Source organism: Mytilus edulis, chromosome 1 (assembly GCF_963676685.1).
Source record: "Mytilus edulis chromosome 1, xbMytEdul2.2, whole genome shotgun sequence".
Lineage (NCBI taxonomy): Eukaryota > Metazoa > Mollusca > Bivalvia > Mytilida > Mytilidae > Mytilus > Mytilus edulis.
Genome location: NC_092344.1, coordinates 46,126,544 through 46,150,393, shown reverse-complemented (window position 1 = coordinate 46,150,393; position 23,850 = coordinate 46,126,544). Strand labels below are relative to the sequence as shown.

The window sequence follows — 23,850 nt, the reverse complement described above, 5'->3', positions numbered from 1 at the left end:
AGTAATAGCAAACCCTTCTCAACTAAATATTCCCTTACGTGTCCCTTTAATGACATCATCATCATGTAGTATTTTTAAATATCATAATCATGCCAATAATAAATGATCCAAAATATTTATAATATAGTCATCAAAACTATTCATGAAATAATCAATATTGTCATGTGTTAAAATTAACTTTTATTGATAAATTTTCTGAAAGACCTACAAGTTGCCCGTACCATGATCAAATGAACACTTTACACGGTTTTCGTAATTTTGAAAATGGCGTCTGCTGCCAGAAGGTTGAAACCTGAGTTTTTCATTTTACTTGCATTTCCACTCAAATATTATTAAATGCATAATGTGAAACGATTCTGCTAATAATATTAACTTAAGGGTTTGATTAAATCCCCAAAAGAAGAAGATTTATACACAGAGAAATCTAAAAGTCACATTGTTTACATTGGTTACTTGTTGCAACATGTTAAAGAAAAAGTATCCACATCAAGTTATGCATAATTATCGTGTCTTTGGATGTTATTTAAATTAATTTTTAAATTAAAATGTATGTGATGTTGTGCCATCCAGCTTAAAGTATATATCTTGAAGTATCTTGGAAGAAGTGTATATATATACATATATATATAATAATATATGTCTGGTTATTTAACTGTAACCGGAGAGCATGTATCTAGTCTACAAAATATCGTCACCACCGGGATTCAAACCCAGATAACCTGCGTGACAGTCAGTGCGTTATCCCACTGAGCCAAAGAATCGATTCCCTAGCTCAGTTGATTTAATAAAGACTGGCTTTATATGTTCTACATGTACTAAGGAGGGGAAGCAACACCGCTACACTATTCCTCACCACAAGAGTCATCATACCTTTATATATGACTCTAAACAACACAAACCCTGCCTAAACTCCAGAAAACCCTCATGGATATTTTAGTCGGGCGCCAAATGTAACCGGAGAGCATGTATCTACACTACAAAATATCGTCACCACTGGGATTCAAACCCCGGTAGCCTGTGTGACAGTCAGTGCGTTAACCCACTGAGCCAAAGAATCGATTCCCTAGCTCAGTTGATTAAGACTGGCTTTATATGTTCTCCCTGTACTAAGGAGGGGAAGCAACACCGCTACATAACATTAATAAGCCTTACGCTAGGCTAAGGCATAAGGGTGACCAGGGAACAGAAAATAGTCACTTAGCAGGGCTGCAAAGTCTCACACATTTATCTACTAAAGTGTGAGACTCACGCATGTTCATACCTTTTTGGCGGCATTTTCCTTTGATTTATTATTTTTTCTCTTTGATCTTTTCAATTTTGGCCAAATCTCACGCATTTGCTTCATGAAAAGTTGGCAGAACTGACTTTGATATCCTACCACCGACATTTAAAACCTTATCAAGAATGGAGCAAAATATTTGGCTGTGCAGGATGTAAAATGCGTAACCACTTTTTTAGGGACTGTCACATTTTTTGCACATTGACCCTTTCACCGATAGCTGCTCAGACAGAAGCTACTCTGAGACGATGGCTTCCCTGGCTACTATTACTCAAGTGGGAGATCTTCATAATAAATGTCAATAAAAACTTGTCTGAAGTTATTTGTGTCTTTATTTCATTCACTAACACCATGTTCACAGTTTTGATAATTTTTTCTTCATAAAATATTCAAATTTTCAGCATTATCTAGATAAAATTCTTAAAATACTGCTCTTTGACCCAAAATCGTAATTTTTAAACCCAAAACGGCAAAATTTTGAAAAACTGAATGAGGCTGTACAAATTCTTTTCACTGAACGATGTCCATTCCAAGTGTTTTGTACATAAAACGACACTCTATGTAAAAAAAGTATACTACATGTAGTTTGGCTTCAATTCTTCCATATTCTTTAAAAAAAAAATGTTCCCTCATTTCAAATTCTCGTAAATTTCGTAAATTTCCTCTGATTTTGACACAGTTTTCATCAAACAGAAGTGCCATGTTTACACTTTCATCCGGGTATTCAACAGAGAAAGATAATTAGTGTTTGCACTGTTTTGAGCGGGAAACATAAAAGAGGTATTCTGATCCCACTAAAACGGGACTCATCATCATTTGTCTGAAGCGTAAATCCTGGTAAACCGGGACTCATCGGCAAAAGGGTTAAGAACCCTTGCAACAACTTTCAGGGGTACGTCGATGACCTGTTGCAATGCAAAATTATTTTCCCAGTCCAGTATGCAGTAGCAGACAAAATTTCCCCTATGTTCATTCAGGATGATTTCTGTTTTATACATGTCAGACCTAGTATAGTCATCCGCCAGGATAAGATGGATAATATTGTTTGTCTGATGGTCAATTCCTTAACATAACCTTAAATCAACAGACTTGCCAGACAAGAACAATCACCTGCTTGCATGGTACTGTATCCACCAATAACCATAAATCAGCCATAAGACATTTTCACAATAATTGTGCTTTACCAAGAATAGCAGCTAAATTATATTTTAAGACATCAAAGGCAAATAAACTGAGACACTGAATTCACTTCCCAATGACCTATAATGTACACATTGCGCTTTTTCTTCATTTGGTATTTTTAATGGCATCAGATCCAATTTGCTAAGTAACCTGAAATTATTCAACAGAAATAATAGCTATGAAATTAACTGGTAGGCCAAGAGAATAATTTTTTTATTTCATGTTTAAGTTGATGTATCAAACTCGTGCTGATTTTTTTTAAACAGCCTCACTTACACAATTACACTTTACACAATACTACACATGTACACCCAACATTCCAAAGCAGATTTACAAAGAGAAGTGATTTTATTTGACTGGTGTAAAAAAAAAAATTATAATCTCATATACAGTTCCTATGCTCAATTTTTACATATATGTATAAATTGGCAATCAGGTTGTATAATCAATTGTGTCATGGGAGTTGTAAAGTTTGATTCAGAACAGTTATTCCTTTGAATAATAGGATGCATTAAATTTTCATCTAGCGTCATGTGTAATACATGTAGATAAAGTTTATAGCAAAAATAGTTTCTTTACAAATTGAATAGATCTAACTAGAGAATAGTCTTTTTATTTCAGCAAAAAAACTATAGATCTAAAGTCAACTGTTTTATTTTTCAGTAAAGGAAGAAAATCACCAAATCCCAAGAGGACAAATATCTCACAGCTTGACCAATCACAAGATGAGGGCCCACCTAGAAAATTGGGAGAAAAAGGAAGTCCTGACCTTCCATCTATCAATGAACGTCTTGGTAAAAAATCTGATAAGCTAGCTATTTTTTTTATCATTATGATTATGAATAAAAAAGATGCAAAACAAGGTAAACTAACACCCTTTAATCAGCAACCTATTTTAAGAGGGCCTAAAAACAAACATTAATAGACTACATCTGTCGTTTGTCATGTGGATTGGACAAGATATATCAGATAGATTGAATACTGTGAAACCTGTCAAGATTTGTTGAAAACTTTTAAGGATGCAGTTAACACCAATATTTAACATGATGTTTCATTCAAAAACATTCTTTTTTACAAATCCGTTTTCTTCATTCTTGTCATAATCGGTTAGATATATATTTTGTTACAGGCCACTTAAGACCTTCTAGAGAGCTTTTAGAATATTACAGAAAGAAAATAGCTGAATATGACGAAGAGCATGATCACATGGTCAGCAAATTAGAGGAATATAAAATTACTTATGAAGAACAGGTAGGTATAGTGCTAGCCTCTTTAGAGTTTAAGAGAGTATTACCAGCCTAGTTGACAGAGCTTTGGTACTGACATGATTTATATTTTATAACAAACTATTTTAAATGCTCCATTGATAAATCAAAAGATAACTAAGAAATTAATAAGAAACTAAAGTTTAAAATCTCTCATACAGAGTTGATTGTAGTATTATCTATAATTGTCCTGCCAAACCAAAATGTTGGTGTGAAAGTATAAAAGGGAAAAAAGAAAAAGAAAAGGATTGGGTTAAAAATAAAAATTATCAAACAGGCTTAACTCCCATGACTTATGGGTTTTTAAGCAAGTGCCAATTTTGTTTTTATGTCCCATTTATGGGCATTATGATTTCTGGTCTGTGCGTCCCTTCTTCTGTCCGTCCGTTCGTCCTGCTTCAGGTTAAAGTTTTTGGTCGAGGTAGTTTTCTGATGAAGTTGAAGTCCAATCAACTTGAAACTTAGTAGACATGTTCCCTATGATAGGATTTATGCTCCATTTATGGGCATTATGTTTTCTGATCTGTGTGTCCGTCCGTTTGTCCTGCTTCAGGTTAAAGTTTTTGGTCAAGGTAGTTTTTGATGAAGTTGAAGTCCAATCAACTTGAAACTTAGTACACATGTTCCCTATGATATGATCCTTCTAATTTTAATGCTAAATAAGAGATTTCCCCTGCATTTTCACGGTCTACTAAACATAGAAAATGATAGGGCGGATGGGGCATCCGTGTACTGGGGACACCTGCTTGTTACTACTTGTATTACATAGTAATTTTCTTTCTGATTTTAGCATAAACTACAATGGGAGTTACGACAGAGAGAGGAGGAGATTGTAGAATTACAAAAGGCTCTAAGCGATATGCAGATTTATTTATTCCAAGAAAGAGAACATGTGCTGAGACTCTATTCAGAAAATGACAGATTAAAGGTATTTGCTTTAACTTGATATGTTAGACAACATCATAATATAAAAATAAGAAGATGTGGTATGATTGAAAATAAGACAACTCTACAAGAGAACAATTGGACTTTCATATCTGCATTTCTCTCTACTAAGCATATGGCAAACCAAACTGGCTGACTTTGTGTGAGAATAATACATCATGATGGGATCTCTGCAAGTTGAACACGTTACAAATGAATTTTTCACAGGGCACTTATTCTTTTCACAAAATACATGATCAAGCTACTGTACATTACATAGAGATTAATACATGGTCTTTTCCATATCAGCCAGGGTATCATCCCGAGACCCACTGTACATTACATAGAGATTAATACATGGTCTTTTCCATATCGGCCAGGGTATCATCCCAAGACCCCTATATCATCCTGAGACCCCCATATCAGCCTGAGACCCCCATATCAGCCTGAGATGTAGTCGAGGTGCTGATATGGATTTGAGGGATGATACCAGGCCGATATGGAAAAGGCCATGTATTAATCTCTTTATCATATACTTCCAACAATTGTTTTATGTATGGCAAATACACAAATAAAATAACTAAAACAGTTAAAAACTGAATAAAAAAGTAAAATTATGAAGCCAACAAATACACTATAATTGCCCTACAATAACATCACTACCTACATATTTATTTATGTTACTATTTCCTATAGAGACGTTTTGAAACATTGAAAATTTGGAAGAGTTTTATGATCATTATTACTCCATGCTTGTTGTACTATAAAATGATTCATTATTGTTAATGGCATTTGTTAGCAAGTACTAAACTATCCCCACAAAAGTTCCCGTAAATTTTGACATCGTCATAAAAAATATCTGACGTCACAATTAAAAAGTAAACAACTGATACTGGAAATACCGGAAGTAACTTGCACGAGAGGCACTTTTATGGGTTTTATGCACGAGATGCCCCTGATATGGGTTATCAGCCCGGGTGGGAAATTATGGCTTGTGTACTTCCGCTCATTACACATATGCAAAAACTATCATATCAATGCTAAGTATATGATTAACATCCATAATTCATGTATTTAATTTTAAACTGTTTAAAATGGGAAGAAAATGAAGTTTATCATACGAATGAAACAGTCAATACAAGTTTATTGATGCTATGAATCTGGTGTGAATAATTAGATATCAATTGTGAAACATTTTGAAACCTTTAAAGTTGGCTCAAAATGACCGAAATTGTGTGAAAAAATTTCTTGATTTTTTATCTACATACATGAATACACACAGAAGATGCTACTTGCCAATTTGAAGATTTGCACTCTATTTCATGGCTCAGTTATCATTAGTCAACTTTGAAAGTAACTCAAAACATCCATGAAATGCAATATATAATACATTGGAGATATGGGGTATATGTATAATGAGATGGCAATCAATCAATAATACAGAATCATTTACTAGGCTGGACACAGTGTCCATTGGTCACAACCATTGTTTTGTTTTGCTCCATCACTGTAGTGAGAAGAAATACATTTATTTTGGAATATTTGTTTATTATTGTAGATCAGAGAGTTAGAAGATAAAAAGAAAATACAACAATTACTTAGTTTAAGTGGAACAACAGAAAGTGAAATCACATATTTTATGAAGGAACCACCAGCTAAAGCTATTGTAGAACAGAAAAAGAGGCCTACAACAGCTCCCAGTAATAACCTCAGAAATGGTATTACTATATTAACTTATACTTTCACTGAACTGTTTACTAACTCAATTTACTCTCTTACCACAGGCTAGTCTTTTTATAAGTCTGCATTGCAAGTGCCGAACTTGTTTTCCAGAGATATTCTGTACTAGGGCTTATATATTTTTCTGATAAATTGTCAGTCATAAACATATCTTCATAGTTGTGGTATAAACATATAAATCAGTGGTGATATCTGTAACATATATCTTCAAATGTAAAATTCAATTCCGTGTGATGCTCTGTAAATTATAAAATTCTTACTGTATTGTTGTCACTGGTAAATATGAAACCCCATCTTTGATTATTGTACCTTTAAATTAAACAATTTGATCAGCAGAAAAAAAGGTTTATATCTTAGTGGATTTACTTGTTTATCATTCAATGTTTATGCACACATTTTAGTTTATATTTATATTGGTATTTCAAATTAAAGACCTTGTGAATGAAATTGTCCTATTTTGAAATATTCAGTAATCCTCACAATTTGAAAAAAAAATACCGAATAGATAACACCATTGAACATAATGCTGTGTGTATTTTGCTAAGTTTTAATTTGATTTTGAATGAAGAATGACAAAAGTAATCTTTTGAACAGGCATGAAGAAAAAACAGCTTCCAGTATCAGATCGTCGCCAGTCCATGTCACCTAATCCAGAGGAAAAATACAAACATGACAATGAAGTTCTAGTATTACAGGTAGAAGCTCTGCAGGCACAGCTTCAAGAACAAACTAAAATAGCCAAGGAACAAGTAGAGGCTTTAATGGAAGACAGAAGAGTGAAGGATGAAGAGCTGGAAACTCGTAGACAGAGAGATGAAGCCAAAATACACACACTTACCGAAAAGTAGGTATCCTTGTTGGAAACAGTTTGATTTATTATATGGTATTGAGTCTAGACATCTGATTGTCGGCAGTTTGCATGTCTTATTAATATTGTAATATTTCATTGTGCACATAAAAATATCTCAAAAGAATCAAGCTATCTGAAAAAAGCAAGAAGTTAGTAAATATGTCAGATTAAAATCACATTACTGCTACTATTTGACTGAATAATGTTTTTCAAAAGATATAGTGGTTTGTTTCCCAATATACTTTGAAGGATTTTTTTTTTTTTTTCAATTTAAAGGGTCAAAAAGCAGCCTTATCGTACCTTCTCTGTTAGACTTATTATTTAACATACTGATTTACAATAAATAAATGAGTTATTTCCCCTTACACTAATTGCAAACCAACCTTTTTTTCAGATTACATAAAACACAGGATTTGTTATATGAAAGTACAAAAGACTTTTTAGAATTAAGATATCAGGGTCGTGCTAATGAGAGACAATGGATGGCAGAGAAAGACAGATTACTTAGAGAACTAGATAGTGCTAAAGATAAAGGCAATGGACAAGACTCATTGCTGAATATGTCAGTTGCTACTGAGGCAAGATCTCACTACGCAGAAGAAGTCAAGGTAATTTGGTAGGGACATGTTAATAAATAAAATGAAATGTTTTCCCCAGACAGTAAACAAAAACACTACAAGACTAAAAAGACCTTTTTAGGTTAAGGTCTTCATCCAAAGTTTCTAGACCATAAATTAGTCTTGACAAATTTTAAGCAAATTCATAGAAACTGTCAAAGATCGACATAAGGTCAAAATCGATAAATGGACAATGTCTCAAATTTTTTGGTTAAATTTTCAAAAAAAAATTTGCTCATTGAATTATATCAAAAATAAAAAAAAAATGTATTTATCTCTTGTATTGTCTAAAATATTCTTGATAAAGTAGGTTTTCAAGCATATTTAAAACACCATAGTGATTATTTGACTGTAGCTGTCTCTATTATGAAAGAAACAAATATTTTGATGTTTGTGATAGTTATTATAAAGATATGTATTATATTTGTTCTCTCATTCTATAGACATTAGATTACCAGTTACAACAAGCACAGAAGCTAGCTGAAATGTACAGAGAGCAAGTGATTCAGTTAGAGGATGAATTGTCTCGGATCAGGGAAGAAGGAGATGTCACAAGAGAAATATTTAAGGTACTTGTATACCCAATTAAAAATGATCAAGGGATATGCAAAAAAAATTCAACATACAACTCTTTGAATAATGATTGTTTTGAGGAATTTAATGAATTTTCTAGTGAAGCTGTATTAAATAAACGAGTGATTTTATGAGGTGAATCGTTCAAATTCTCTTCTTTGACCTGTGAAATTTCATATTGGTAGTACAGTTGTTAATTGAATTTGATTTTTAATCAAGTTTGTTTTTAAATAAAGTTCTTCAGTTTACATAAAAGTGACTGTTGCGAAAAACATAATAACACATGTAATTAAACTCTTTTAAATGTTTATTGGTTTTTGAAGAGTTTTTGCATTCTATTTTCTGGTCTTTGTTCTGTGAAGTTCTTTACCTCTGTAAGTCAAAGATCTATCATCAACACCAATTTTTTTTCATATAATTATACGAAGTATTCAGATGTAAAAAAAGACAATCAATGATGTGCAATCTTGAATTCTCATATTTACGCATGCAGTTGTCCTGGTAGTTATAGAAATGATTAAATTAAGTGGAATATAATAATATCTTACTTGGGTAAAGGGTTTAAACCCATGATCTCCCACACTCATTGCAGGCATGCTACTAAAGGACTTATGCGTTACTTGACTATTTGACAACTAGATTTGATTATATGCGATTTAAATATTTTTGTAATGAACTGCAATAGAGAGAAACAGTGAAAAATATCCATAAAAGTCGTATTAATTGATAGGTAACAGGTTTTTAAAATATTTTTCATTGATGATTTTTGCAGGGAAGAAGTGACAAGATGACAACAAGGTTAACTATGATGAACCAGCGATATCAAGACTTAGAGAGAAGAAGGAACTTAGAGGTTGAAGGATTTAAAAATGATATTAAAAATCTCAGATCTAGATTAAAAGATGTTGAAAGGCAGCTTTATAAGGTGAGTACATCTGGTTCATGTGTTAAAGGAAAAATTTATGTAATGTGTGTTTTAATTTTAACTTGAAAAAATCCAAAAGTATTTATATACGCTGTTACTTAAATGTATGATGTATAAAAATAAAAAGATGTGGTATGATTGCCAATGAGACAACTTGCCACAAGAGACCAAATGTCACAGAAAATAACAACTATAGGTCACAGTACGTACGGCCTTTAACAATAAGTGTAAAACCCATACCTTATAGTCTGACAGCTATAATAGGCCCAGTATTGACAATATAAACCAATTCAATTGAAAAAAACTAAAGGCCTAGTTCATGTACTAAATAATGAACAAAAACGAATTTGATATACAGCAACAATTGACAACCACTGATTACTGAAAGTTATGCAGCTGTTAAAATGAGTTCCTTTAATTTCTTGATATAATGCTAGAAGTAATTAATTGACACTATGAGATCCTGAAGCAGTATTGTAACTTTACTTTATCTTTTAAAATTGAAGAAAAAAATGGTATCCTGTTTCTGAAAGGTGTGATATAATAAAGGGGAGATAACTATTTGTATTTTTTCCTGTTCATTTCAAAGGTTACTATGGGATTTGCTGAGGATATGGATGTACAAAAACCAGGTGATATTGACATGCAAATATTACGAAATGTACATGCTACAGCTGGTAGATCAAAGAAAATGGTAGGAGAACTGAAAAACTTGAAATCTAAAATGTATGGACTGGAAAATGATCTGAAACATTTATGAGAAGAAGGAAAAATGGAGGATTTATATTTGAAGTTTGCATTTGTACTGAAGACAATACAATCAGGACTTAATTGTATTAAAAACCTGATCAAGATCTGATGAAATGAAATCTAGTATAGTGATTGTTCCTTTGACAGGTCAAAGGTTAAATATGATGAAAATTGACATGAATATGAATGAATGACTGACTGATTTAAAAACAATGGAACACAATCTTGATGAATGTTTCTGACAGTTAAAATTGTGAAACATGTCAGAATTTGTAACTTAAAAAGCTGTGATATTAATTAAACTGGGCTTAATAATCTAAAAATGTTTTTCATGTGATACTTATATTTATCATTTACAATCTCAAGCAAGCTGGAAAGGTAGAGATATTTGAATTAAAGAAAAAAAGATGAAAATGCATAAAAGAAAATGATGTTTTAAAACATTACTACCTAAAGGATTTTTCGATTTTTGAGTTTGACTGTTCCTCTGGTATCTTTCACCTCTCTTTTAAAGATTTTTTTTGAAAGATTTAACTAAAAAATTATATCACTTGAAAGTATAGGACATTTTTTTTTTTTAAATGTAAATTAATTTATTGAGTAAATATTTACCCTATAAATAACTTTGTTTTAGACATACATATATGTAAAATGTTAGTTTGACTACATTAAAATATTATCCATGTATTATTAGAACAGATAGATATTATGATTTTGAATAGTAAATGGCTAGATTTTGATTTTATTCTGCCATGTACATTTGAAGAAAGGTTGTCAGTAGTACATATCTTGTACATACTTTTAGTATTGAAATAGAAAATAACAGAGGTCAGATGGTACCTATGAAATTCTGCAAAAGTACATTTTTTTTAGATAGAAAGCCCATTGTTTCATAATGTATGTTTTGTATAAAACTTTATATTTAATAAAATTTATTAACACTGAAAATATTTTTTTACTGTTTAAATTTTTAGCTCACAGTTCCGAAAGGAACTGTGAGCTTTAGCCATCACTTGTCGTCCGTCGTTATCGTCTTCGTCGTCCGTCTGGTGTAAACTATTTCAAACATCTTCTCCTCTGAAACTACTAAAGCAATTCCAACCAAACTTAAGTTAAATGATCCTTAGGGTATCTAGAATAAAGTTTGTGTTCTATTTTCTGTTTCGTAAAAAAACATGGCCGCCATGGCTAAAAATAGAACATAGGGGTAAAATGAAGTTTTGGCTCATATCTCAAAAACCAAAGCAGTTAGAGCAAATCTGACTAGGTTAAAGTGTTCATAAGGTAACATTCCATCAGCCCTGAAATTTTCAGATAAATCTAATAACCCATTGTTGTGTTGCTGCCACTAAATTGGTAATTTTAAGGAAATTTTGCAGTTTTTGGTGTATTAAAGATAAAGATAAACTGTAAACAGCAAATATGTTCAGCACATTTAAAAGATCTACAAATAAGTTTATATGACCAAAATTGCCAATTGACCCCTTTAAGAGTTATTGCCCATTAAGGACAATTTTACACAATTTGTTTAAAAAACAAACTATGATGAAATTTGACACTTAAACTCTTAAACAAAAGATAAATGCCAAAAAATCAAGGTGAGCGATTCAGGCTCTTGAGAGCCTGTTGTTTGTCTTATTGTTAGATGTGGCTTATATTTGAACTTATTGTAGTCTTGCCAAAGCCATTGCCACAGTTTTATAAACCAGAGGTTTAAGCTGTGCTGATAATGTTTGTTGAAAATTGTTTTTGGTTTGTTTGATAAGATCTATAAGCCTCCACTCAGATCAAACAATTGGAGTAATAATAGAGGGTAGATATAGTAAGCATAAGTTGATTTAGTGAAGACAACTGCTGCTGATGTTGAGTAATACAGTGTGAAACTGGGCATTGCTGGGGATAGCAGGTGATAAGTCTTGATTTACAACCCTTTCATATTTTACACATGGAATATACAAAGGTTCATTTCACATATAATCACCAACAACAATTAAAATTGACTTGAGTTTACATTGAATGACTGTAAATTCAGAATTTATTGCATGCATTTTTTATTGCAATTCTTTTAATTAAGACTAAAATGCAAATTTTATTTTTGCAATATTTGGAAAAATCCTGTATAATTGAAATTCAATTAGAAAATTTCAAAATTCAAGTTTAGATTATTGTGATTATTACCCTGTTGCATTTTTCGCATTAATAAAAACATCGCAATAATAAAAACATTGCAATAATAAAAACTTTGCAATAATTTCTGAATTTACAACATATGGTTAATTGAAGTTTGCTTAACATCCAGTGACAAATATTTCATGCATATTAAGGACAAGTACAATCTACTAATGAACTGAATAAGTAGGGTACACAAGAGCAGAAAATTTCAGTTTCTGATATGCAGTTGTACTAGCATTGGTAGTTTTCATTTCCACATGAATTATTTGGCCTTGCATCTTCAGACATGGTATTGTTCTTGAATATTGTATAGAACTTGCATTCTGATATCTGATACATGCATCTGTTTGCAGAATTTCCTGAAATCTAATAATTTATTTTGTATAAAGTCTATTCTTCACCAATCACAATGATAAATGCACACAATAATTTCTTAATTTACAGTATTTTATACTTAACATATGCAAGTATTGCTATTTCATTACAACATTATCATTATACATGAATTATTGAAATTACTTGCAGATGAGACATATCTCTATGTTAATATTCATTTGTAATGAATGTTGTACCCATGACCTGCCTCCGGTTTATTATGGTTAAAATGGGATATTTTCAAAGTTACAAATTCATCCATGCATTTATCTTCATGATAAAGAATGATGGACCAAATACATGTATTTTAAGACTAAGCAAGTGAATGGAAATGGAGCAACTATTTAAAAAGGCTGAGAATGGAAAGGATTATTTATGACCACATACATTTCTGTATAATCAAATATTGTATAATGTTCAATGTCATGATAAAAATTAGATAATTAATCAAAGTTCATATTTAAACAAGATAGTTTGAATTATTGAATTTTATGGCTGTAAAAAAATTACAGAAATATAGAAATTTTTGAATTATTTCAAAACTATTTTTGGTTATATGTTAAAGTTTGAATGTGTTTTCAAGCCTGCTTATTTACATATCATTCCAATTTCCACTGCATATTGACAAGATTAACACTTAAAAATAAAACCCTACTTATTTTCTTATGTTGTACTGTTGTACCACTGTCCCAGGTTAGGGGGGGGGGGGGGGGGATCCCGCTAACATGTTTAACCCCGCAACAATATGTATGTATGTGCCTGTCCCAAGTCAGGAGCCTGTAATTCAGTGGTTGTCGTTTGTTTCTGTGTTACATATTTGTTTTTAGTTCAATTTTTGTACATAAATTAGGCGGTTAGTTTTCTTGTTTGTATTGTTTTACGTTGTCATTCTGGGCCTTTTATAGCTGACTATGCGGTATGGGCTTTGCTTTTGTTGAAGGCTGTACAGTGACCTATAGTTGTTAATTTCTGTGTTTATTTTGGTCTCTTGTGGAGAGTTGACTCATTGGCAATCATACCACATCTTCATTTTTATACGACCGCAAAAATTTTAATTTTTTGGTCGTATATTGCTATCACGTTGGCGTCGTCGTCCTGCGTCGTCGGCGTCCGAATACTTTTAGTTTTCGCACTCTAACTTTAGTAAAAGTGAATAGAAATCAATGAAATTTTAACACAAGGTTTATGACCACAAAAGGAATGTTGGGATTGATTTTGGGAGTTTTGGTCCCAACATTTTAGGAATTAGGGGCCAAAAAGGGCCCAAATAAGCATTTTCTTGGTTTTCGGACTATAACTTTAGTATAAGTGAATAGAAATCAATGAAATTTAAACACAAGGTTTATGACCACAACAGGAAGGTTGAGATTGATTTTTGGAGTTGAGGTCACAACCGTTTATGAATTAGGGGCCAAAAAGGGGCCCAAATAAGCATTATTTTTGGTTTTTGCACCATAACTTTAGTATAAGTAAATAGAAATCTAAGAAATTTAAACACAAGGTTTATGACCATAAAAGGAAGGTTGGGTTGGATTTTGGGAGTTTTGGTCCTAACAGTTTAGGAATAAGAGGCCCAAAGGGTCCAAAATTGAACTTTGTGTGATTTCATAAAAAATTGAATAATTGGGGTTCTTTGATATGCCGAATCTAACTATGTATGTAGATTCTTAATTTTTGGTCCCGTTTTCAAATTGGTCTACATTAAGGTCCAAAGGGTCCAAAATTAAACTTAGTTTGATTTTAACAAAAATTGAATCCTTGGGGTTCTTTGATATGCTGAATTTAAAAATGTACTTAGATTTTTAATTATTGGCCTAGTTTTCAAGTTGGTCCAAATGGGGGTCCAAAATTAAACTTTGTTTGATTTCATCAAAAATTGAATAAATGGGTTCTTTGATATGCCAAATCTAACTGTGTATGTAGATTCTTAATTTTTGGTCCAGTTTTCAAATTGGTCTACATTAAGGTCCAAAGGGTCCAAAATTAAACTAAGTTTGATTTTAACAAAAATTGAATTAAATTCTTGGGGTTATTTGATATGCTTTATCTAAACATGTACTTTGATTTTTGATTATGGGCCCAGTTTTCAAGTTGGTCCAAATCATGATTCCATATCAAGTATTGTGCAATAGCAAGAAATTTTCAATTGCACAGTATTGCACAATAGCAAAAAATATCTAATTGCACAATATTGTGCAATAGCAATTAATTTTCAATTGGAGTTATCTTTCTTTGTATAGAATAGTAGTTGATAATATATGTTGGAAATTTGCCAGACATGACTATGATGTCATTTTCTATTTTTATTTGCCAATAACTTTATGTAAATAACTTCATTGGAAATTTGCCAATATAAAATGTTGTTGATGAAGCTTTTTTTCTTTATCTTATCTTTTAAAAATGTTTTTGGATAATGTATGTTGGACATTTGCCAGACATGACTATGATGTCATTTTCTATTTTTATTTGCCAATAACTTTATGTAAATAACTTCATTGGAAATTTGCCAATATAAAATGTTGCTGATGAAGTTTTTTTATTGTTTTATACAATAAACAATGTATATTCACTTTTACTACCAACCAATCTTTACCATTCAGTGATAACAAGCACTTTATTTTACATTTTAATATTTTATGATGTATTTAAAAGAGTAGTTATTGTTGCAAACTCCATTAGAAATTTGAATTGATATCAGTTTTGGAAAAAGGGAAACGGGGATGTGAAAAAAAATGGTGGGGGGAGGGGGGGGGGGGGGGGGGGCTTGTTTAAATTTTTCTCATTTCAGATTACATAAATAAAAAGAAAATTTCTTCAAACATTTTTTTGAGAGGATTAATATTCAACAGCATAGTGAATTGCTCAAAGGCAAAACAAATTTTAAGTTCATTAGACCACATTCATTCTGTGTCAGAAACCTATGCTGTGTCAAAAAATCCATGTTATGTCAAAAATTTGATCACATTTCAAATTCAGAGCTGTATCATGCTTGAATGTTTTGTCCATACTTGCCCCAACTGTTCAGGGTTCGACCTCTGCGGTCGTATAAAGCTGCGCCCTACGGAGCACCTGGTTTAAATTTACATTTTATCAAGTTAGTAAGCATGTTTCTCATATCTTATTATCTCTCTTATCATCAATAAAAATATGTCATATTGAAATAAAACTATATCAGTAATAAATGAATTTTATTGCTATCTAGAGTCATGTGAATATAACATGACTAAAGATAAAAAAAGTTGCAGTTTTATTTTTACTTTTGATTAGAAAACCAACAATTCAAGATGGCCCAAAAGCTTGCTTTCTGTGCGTTTTGTGATACAATGCTTGAAACAACTGGAATACAAAAATTAGAGGCATTGAAGTGCATAAACTGTGATATAAATCTGTGTGGAAATTGTAACAGAAAGAGACATTCAAAAATCAAAGGATCCAAAGAACACTGTATAATAAGATTAAATCAATTGGGAACATTGAAGGCTAAAGATAGTGTTAGAAAGTTAGAACTGGCAAATATAATATGCTTGGTGCATAAAGACGAGAAATGTACTGCATATTGTATTAGTTGTTCCAAGGAATTGTGCACTTTCTGTGCTTTTGAAGGAAAACATCAAGATCATAAAATTTCAAAACTTGAGACTGTTTATAATGAACAAGTTTCTGAACTTAACAATTTAAAAAGTAAAATGAAAGATGATATATCATTTTTTAATGCAATCTTGAAGAATACGGAATTAAAGCGTCAGGAAGAAGCTGAAATCTACGAAAAAGCAAAGCAAAAGATAGTTCAAAGAGAGAAAGATATGAAAGAAATAGCTTCTCGAGAATCAGGAGTTCTATTTCAAAAACTTGATATTCTGTTAAAACCTCAAATAGATGCTTTAAACAAAACAAAAGAAACTTTACAAAAAAATATTGACTACTTGAAGCAAACCGTAAGCCTTACTGATCAAATTCTTCAATCGAACGATGCAAAATCAGTTTTCGACATAGCTATTTCAATTAAAAAAGAATTGCCGTCAAGGGATATTAAAGAATTAGATGTTACAGTAAAGTCCCAAGTTGATTTTATTGCTCCAGTTTTGCCTCTTAGGTTTGGATCATTGGTAATGCCAAAACTAACAATAAAACAAAGTGTTCACACTCCACTGAAATCAATCAAATGCTTGGAAAGCTTTAGTAATGGTAAATATGTATCAATAGTAAGTCCAACTGGTACCGATTCACAAAGTTCTTTGGAGTACTTTCAAATCAAGGGTTTAAACTTTGTTGTAGAATGCAAAATAAGTTTGCATTTTAAGCCTTGTGACATGAAAGTTATTGAAAACAATCAAATTTTGTTTATATGTCAGGATAGAATATTTTCTCTTTCAGAAATAAATAAATTTGAAATATTTTTTCTATCCGACATGGTTCTCAGTTCGCCTAATAATTGTATTTGCATAACTGCTGTAGGAAATATACTATTAGGGTGTAATGCAGGACATTTCGGAACATCTGATGCTATATTGCTGAATAATCAGGGTTTGATAAAGAACAGATCTACATTAAAATACCATGTTGACAAGATTGCTGCAAGTGAACATGATACTTATATAATTATATCACAACGTTTAAGTTTAATTAAAGTTGTACAAGGACTGAGCAGTACATTTGAATCAAAATGGACGTATGAAGGACATAGCAGCATTAACTCAATTGTCAAATTTGAACCAATGGATATTGCAGTTTCTACATCTGGACTCATTTATGTGACAGATGAGAGCACACATTCTATTCATGTTCTTACACAAGATGGTGACTTTGTTAAAAACTATGGTAAAGAACATGGCATTATTGATCCCGAAGTTCTCCATTTAGATAAAGAAGGACAATTGATAATATGGTGTAGAGATGGCACAATACATGTGGCAGATATATCCTCATAAAGGTGTATACTACATGTTCGTGGGCAGGGGATGTTTTTGAGGATTTTAACGTTTTAGCGTAGACACATTTTTGTTAGATTACTATGAACTACAAGGAGGTAAAGTTTATAGCTTCATGTACAGAGAAAAAATAATGCGTTTTTTTTTATTCATGGAATGAGAAAGTATACCTGTTAACATTTTTTATGACATAAAACCTGTATCTTATACTAACACAACTAATTATTATGAATAATTAAGGCAACAGTAGTATACCACTGTTCTTTGAAAAGTCATTAATCGATTGAGAGAAAACAAATCCTGGTTACAAATTAAAACCTAGGGTAACACATCAACTATATCAGTTGAAAACAAAGGAACAACAGGAACACTGAAGTGCAACAAAAATAAACGCCTACATACATAGAAAAGAAGTATTTGATCACAAATGCCATATTGCTGACTTGGTACAGGACATTGTAAAAATAAATGGTGGGTTGAACCTGGTTTTATGGCTGGCCAAACCTCCCGCTTTTAAGGCAATGTTTAAAAATGTCTCTAAAACCACAACACTACGTGACAAAAATACAACACAAACATATACATGAACTCTCATACAGAGAAACGCAATAAAAAAATATATAGTAAACAACATACAAACCGCAGAACAACAACGGACATCTTCCGTAATAGGTATCAAAGGTACCAGGTTTATAATTTAATACGCCAGACGTGTATTTCGTCTACATAAGACGACGCACGTTTAACACCAGACAACACAGGACATAAAAACAGTGACGCATTAGAAAATCACATTCGGCAAAACAGTCATATTCGGGAATAGGTCACGTTCGGTACTTAGCAGATAGACGAAATAGTTGGTAACCTATAACGACGTGGTAAAAATGTCATAAGTTAGTAAGTCACAGACGCATCGTTTAGATCAACCAATTCGTGATGGATTTCTTTTTAATGATTCCTTCTACCAGTTATTTTCACAAGGAACACACTCCTGTATATGAAGTCCGTATAGTGTGAACATGCACGAGCATAACGTATCAATTGAGATATATAAACACTGTACGATGGAACACGGGATATGTTACTGCTGATAAATGGGAAATTAATAATTAGGAAGTCAAAATCACTCCGTTTGTGATAGATTTTTGTGTGAAGTCGTTCAGTTGTGTCAATATTGAGGAAAAAAAGATATGAATAAAATTGAGAATGGAAATGGGGAATGTGCCAAAGAGACAACAACCCGACCATAGAAAAAAACAACAGCAGAAGGTCACCAACAGGTCTTTAATGTAGCGAGAAATTCCCGCACCCGGAGGCGTCGTTCAACTGGTCCCTAAACAAATATATACTAGTTCAGTGATAATGAACGCCATACTAATTTCCAAATTGTACACAAGAAACTAAAATTAAAATAATACAAGACTAACAAAGGCCAGAGGCTCCTGACTTGGGACAGGCGCAAAAATGCGGCGGGGTTAAACATGTTTGTGAGATCTCAACCCTCCCCTATACCTCTAGCCAATGTAGAAAAGTAAACGCATAACAATACGCACATTAAAATTCAGTTCAAGAGAAGTCCGAGTCTGATGTCAGAAGATGTAACCAAAGAAAATAAACAAAATGACAATAATACCTAAATAACAACAGACTACTAGCAGTTAACTGACATGCCAGCTCCAGACTTCAATTAAACTGACTGAAAGATTATGATTTCATCATATGAACATCAGGCACAATCCTTCCCGTTAGGGGTTTAGTATCATACCATCATAACATATATGAGAAGAACATAACCCGTGTCATGCCAACATCTGGTTTTTTAATAAATGTGTTTAGTTCCGATGAAAAGACCCTATAAGTGAATCAATATTAACGTCAAAATATGCAATCTTTAATGACCTGACAACAGTATCGTAACTTTATCCCTTCTTAATAAGTCTATTCAAAGGTTTTGTTAGTTTTTGAGGTGAATACTGACACCTTTGTGCTTTATAAAGAATATTTCCATAAAAAATTGGATGTGAAATACCTGAAGCAGTCTTTCTTGTATTAGTAGTATCCTTAATTTCAAGTTCAGAATATATGAGATGCAAGTATTGACTGAAATATGGATTATTCAGTGATAGGACATCATCAATATATCTGAAAGTAAGATTAAAGAACTGTGCATGGTGCTTTTCATTTTGTCTTTTAAAAGGTTTTGGATAAATTCTGCCTTATAAGAGTACGAAAACAAATCGATCAGAAGGAGTGCGCAATTATTACCATTGGAATTACGACTGTCTGCTTAAATATCAATCCTCAAAACTCAACAAATCTATTCGATTAAAACGTGCAGCATTTTGATAATATCATCTTCACTGTATTTTCTGATAGAATCAGTGTGGTTCTCACAAAATAAGAATTATTATAACCTAAAAACTGCACCCATCAGTAACATAAAGTTCTTTTTACCGTTCATGAGCTGATGAATTCAACATTTTTAGTCCCTTGGCTAATTACTCTCTTAGTTATTCATTATTAACGATGCAAAGGTCGCCAGTAATAATATGACCTTGTTTTAGGTACTAGTAATTACTCTGGGAATATAAAATGTTCTCCTTGATACAGGCATTCTGAACATGCATCACCTATTTGCCACTGGACATTAGCTATCAAATATCAATCAGGCTTTCGAACAATAAAATCAAGGATATATTTATGTGTACCTATAATTTTTGTTGTCTATTTTAATTTTCATATGATTGGGGGCTTTTTTGAACTCTTTTTTTTATTGTACTTTCGATCCTTTATGTGATTTATCTGACAAAGGGAAGGATTAATTTAGTACTGGTAATACTAATTTAGCTGTGCCAATTTCATGTGCCTATCCAAATCTAAAGTCCAAAACTACCCTAATTCATATCAAACATTTTGAATTATGTTGATATTTTTCTTTTATGATGTCTCAAATGTGATAGTAGGAACCACCAAAATAACACAGTTTAACAGACAACAAATATTATCAATTGAATTTTCCGATAAAATACTTTACACATGCTGACAACCAAAAACATACACTATATGGTCTAGATACCAGATTAGAACAGGCAATTAATTGTGGCAAATTTATTACAATGTCATGATCATGACTCCTTTTTGTTGCTTTCAATAATCAGTACAAGCTAACATTTGCATCATAGTTCAATTTCACTCAATGAAGAAGGACCACACACAAGACATGAGCAAATGAACAATTCATGCAAGTTAAAATCTACAAAGATTAAAAACTTGATTATACTTTTTAGGTGTAATGTTTAACATATAACCTAAGGCAAGACACACCATTTTTGAATTTTTGGTTTTTGATGCTGTGCAATTTATCATTTTGTCATTCCAACAGTTCTGATTTGTGTGCTACTACTGAACTTTGCGTAGAAGAAAACTTGGGTCTGGTGTATAAAATAATTAGTCTAGTAGTTTTGTTCAAATAGGAACAGTGAACTTTTTAGAGCTAATTTCCTAATGCATGAAGAAACAGACTTTGCGTGACTTGCTTGGTTTGTTTGTATAAACGTTTGCTCAAGTATTGTAATTAGGATTACCATATGTAAATAATATAAAAAGACGGAGTTAAACCTGTATACATTATATTTAGATTTGATTTGGCATTAATTAATAATCAAATTCAAACATATACAGGTCTAACTCCGCCTAGTTATATTGTTAATTTGTTATCATATATCAATATTTATTACAATGCTTGAACAAACATTTATACAAAATAAGCAAACAAGCTAACCAAAGTCTTAATTTACGTGCAGTAGTAATTTATCTTTAACTATGATATCTCTGTTTTCTTCATACTCAGCACTTAAAAATGCGATTGTTTTTAATGGGGGCCTTTTTGACAATTTGTTGGATCGGATCATTGGATATGCTTCTGAAAGGGAACCACTTGAAGAACATCTTATCCGCAAACATGAAGTGGCTGCACAGCAGAACGAGATTTAAAACTTGCTTACACTCTACAACTCAGTACAATAAGTAGCAAATTGAACATTACAAAATCAATAGCAGAGACAGCTAAACCACTACTGATAGTCATAATCAGGGGGTATTGGAATATACTAACAAATGAATGGAAGCTGGCGAACTTCATTACTATGTATATTTTATTGTACCAAACTTTTATAAACTTTCAAATTGAGTCAAAGCAAAACAGTCATAAAATATTCTGTAAACTTAGTACAATATGACTTTTACCTGATATAAATTAAATATCCAGGGAGTAGTAATTAGAATGTAAAAATATTTTAAATTATTTATTATACTACTTTAGAAAGATATAAAGAATAAATCTATGTATCTTTTAGTTTTTTGCTATTCTTTTCGTAAGAAAGTAATAAAAGTCTTAGGATTTATTATACAGTATTTATTATGGTTTAGAACTTTTATTGCCAACTACAATCTTACAGCAAAATATCTTTGTGTGTAGGCCTTTGCTCATATCTAAAAATCGAAGAAAAAATATTGATAATTTTGGCAGTTAATGTCTATTTTTATAAAACGTCACGTGTACATAACAAGACAGTTGATAGGGAAGTTATATATATATAATTTTAAATTTGATTAGAAAATTAACATTTCAAAATGGCCCAAAATCTGGCTGTTTGTGAATTTTGTGACTTTTCCATTGAAAGAACTGCATGGAAATGCATAAACTGTGATATTACTCTGTGTGAAAATTGTAAGAGAAGGAGACATTCGAAAATCAAAGGATCTGAGGATCACAGAGTATTTATGCTAAAACAGATGGCAACATTGGAGGCAAAAGATAGTGTTCGTAAGTTAGAACTATCAAATATCATATGCTCTTTGCATAAAGAAGAGAAATGTATTGCGTATTGTAAAAGTTGTTCAAAGGAATTGTGCACTTTCTGTGCTTTTGAAGGAAAACATCAAGATCATAAAATTACAAAACTTGAGACTGTTTATAATGAACAAATATCTAAGCTTACAAGTTTGAATACCAAAATGAAAGATGATTTACCATTTTTTATTGAAAACTTGAAGAAAATGGAAATAAATTGTCAGGAAGGAACTGACAATTATGACAACGCAAAGCAAAGAATAATCCAACGAGAGAAAGATATAATAGAAATGGCTCATCGTGAAGCAGAAATTCTTTCTGAAGAACTTGATAATTTGTTGAAACCTCAAAATGACACTTTAAACAAAACAAAGGAAACTTTACAAAAAAATATTGATTATTTGAAGGAGACCACAAACCGTATAGACAAAATGCTTTACTCAAATGATGTTAAATTTGTTCTTGACACATCGTTTTCAATAGATGAAGAATTGCCGTCAATGGATATCAAAGGATTAAATATGTCTCTGAAATCCCCAGTTGACTTGATTGCTCCAGTTTTGTCTCTTAGATTTGGATCATTGGTGATGCCAAAACTAGCCATTAAACAAAGTGTCCAAACTCCATTGAAAACAATGAAATGTTTGGAAAGCTTGGATAATGGTACATACATATCAGTAGTTTATCTTACAGGTAGTAATTCACAAACTTTGTTAGAGTATTTTCAGCTAAATGGTTCAATCTATGTAGAAAAATGTAAAAGTGAATTGAAATTCAATGCTTTTGGCATGAAAATTATTGAGAACAATAGAATGTTACTCTTATGTCGGGATAAAATATTGTTTCGCTTTGAAAGTGATGAAATAGGGACATTTTTTGATTATTCAGATAGAAGAAGGAGAAAGCAATTAACAAGTATGTGCATTCTTGCTGAAGGAACAGTACTACTAGGGTATTCAAATGCTACAATCGGCATGTCAAATTCTTATGGTGTCAAGTTGCTAAATGATAAAGGTGGAGTAAAGAAGAGTTGTAAATTTAATTCAACTTACTGTGCCGACAAGATTGCAGCAAATGAACATGGTACATATATTATATCACATTCCGGTTTAGAAAAAGCAGTTCAAGGGCTAAGCTCTAGTTATAAATCACTGTGGACTTACATTGGACATAACAGTATTAACTCAAATATCAAATTTGAACCAATGGATATTGCAGTTTCTGCATCTGGACTTATTTATGTGACTGATGAGAGCTCAAGTTCTATTCATGTTCTTACACAAGATGGTGACTTTGTTGCAAACTATGGTAAAGAACATGGTATAATAGATCCTGAAGTTCTCCATATAAATAAAGAAGGAAAATTGATGATATGTTGCAATGATGGCACAATACATGTGGCAGATATATCATCATAA

At 31.9% G+C, this 23,850-nt stretch overlaps 3 protein-coding genes across 3 annotated transcripts; all 3 read left to right on the top strand.

Annotated features, from left to right (window-relative positions):
- The first annotated feature begins 215 nt into the window (after window positions 1-215).
- LOC139483391 (coiled-coil domain-containing protein 77-like) lies at window positions 216-11,053 on the top strand. The gene is made up of 10 exons (XM_071267413.1): window positions 216-284; window positions 3,125-3,255; window positions 3,591-3,712; window positions 4,517-4,654; window positions 6,209-6,368; window positions 6,985-7,234; window positions 7,635-7,848; window positions 8,301-8,426; window positions 9,203-9,355; window positions 9,945-11,053. The coding sequence occupies exons 1-10, from the start codon at window positions 265-267 to the stop codon at window positions 10,113-10,115; spliced, it is 1,485 nt and encodes a 494-aa protein (XP_071123514.1). The 5' UTR covers window positions 216-264; the 3' UTR covers window positions 10,116-11,053.
- A 4,883-nt stretch (window positions 11,054-15,936) lies between these two features.
- On the top strand, window positions 15,937-17,580 carry LOC139519194 (E3 ubiquitin-protein ligase TRIM71-like). The gene has a single exon (XM_071311119.1). The coding sequence runs from the start codon at window positions 15,937-15,939 to the stop codon at window positions 17,578-17,580; it is 1,644 nt and encodes a 547-aa protein (XP_071167220.1).
- A 4,632-nt stretch (window positions 17,581-22,212) lies between these two features.
- LOC139519130 (uncharacterized) lies at window positions 22,213-23,850 on the top strand. Its single transcript, XM_071310984.1, has one exon. It carries the CDS (start codon window positions 22,213-22,215, stop codon window positions 23,848-23,850), a length of 1,638 nt encoding a protein of 545 aa, XP_071167085.1.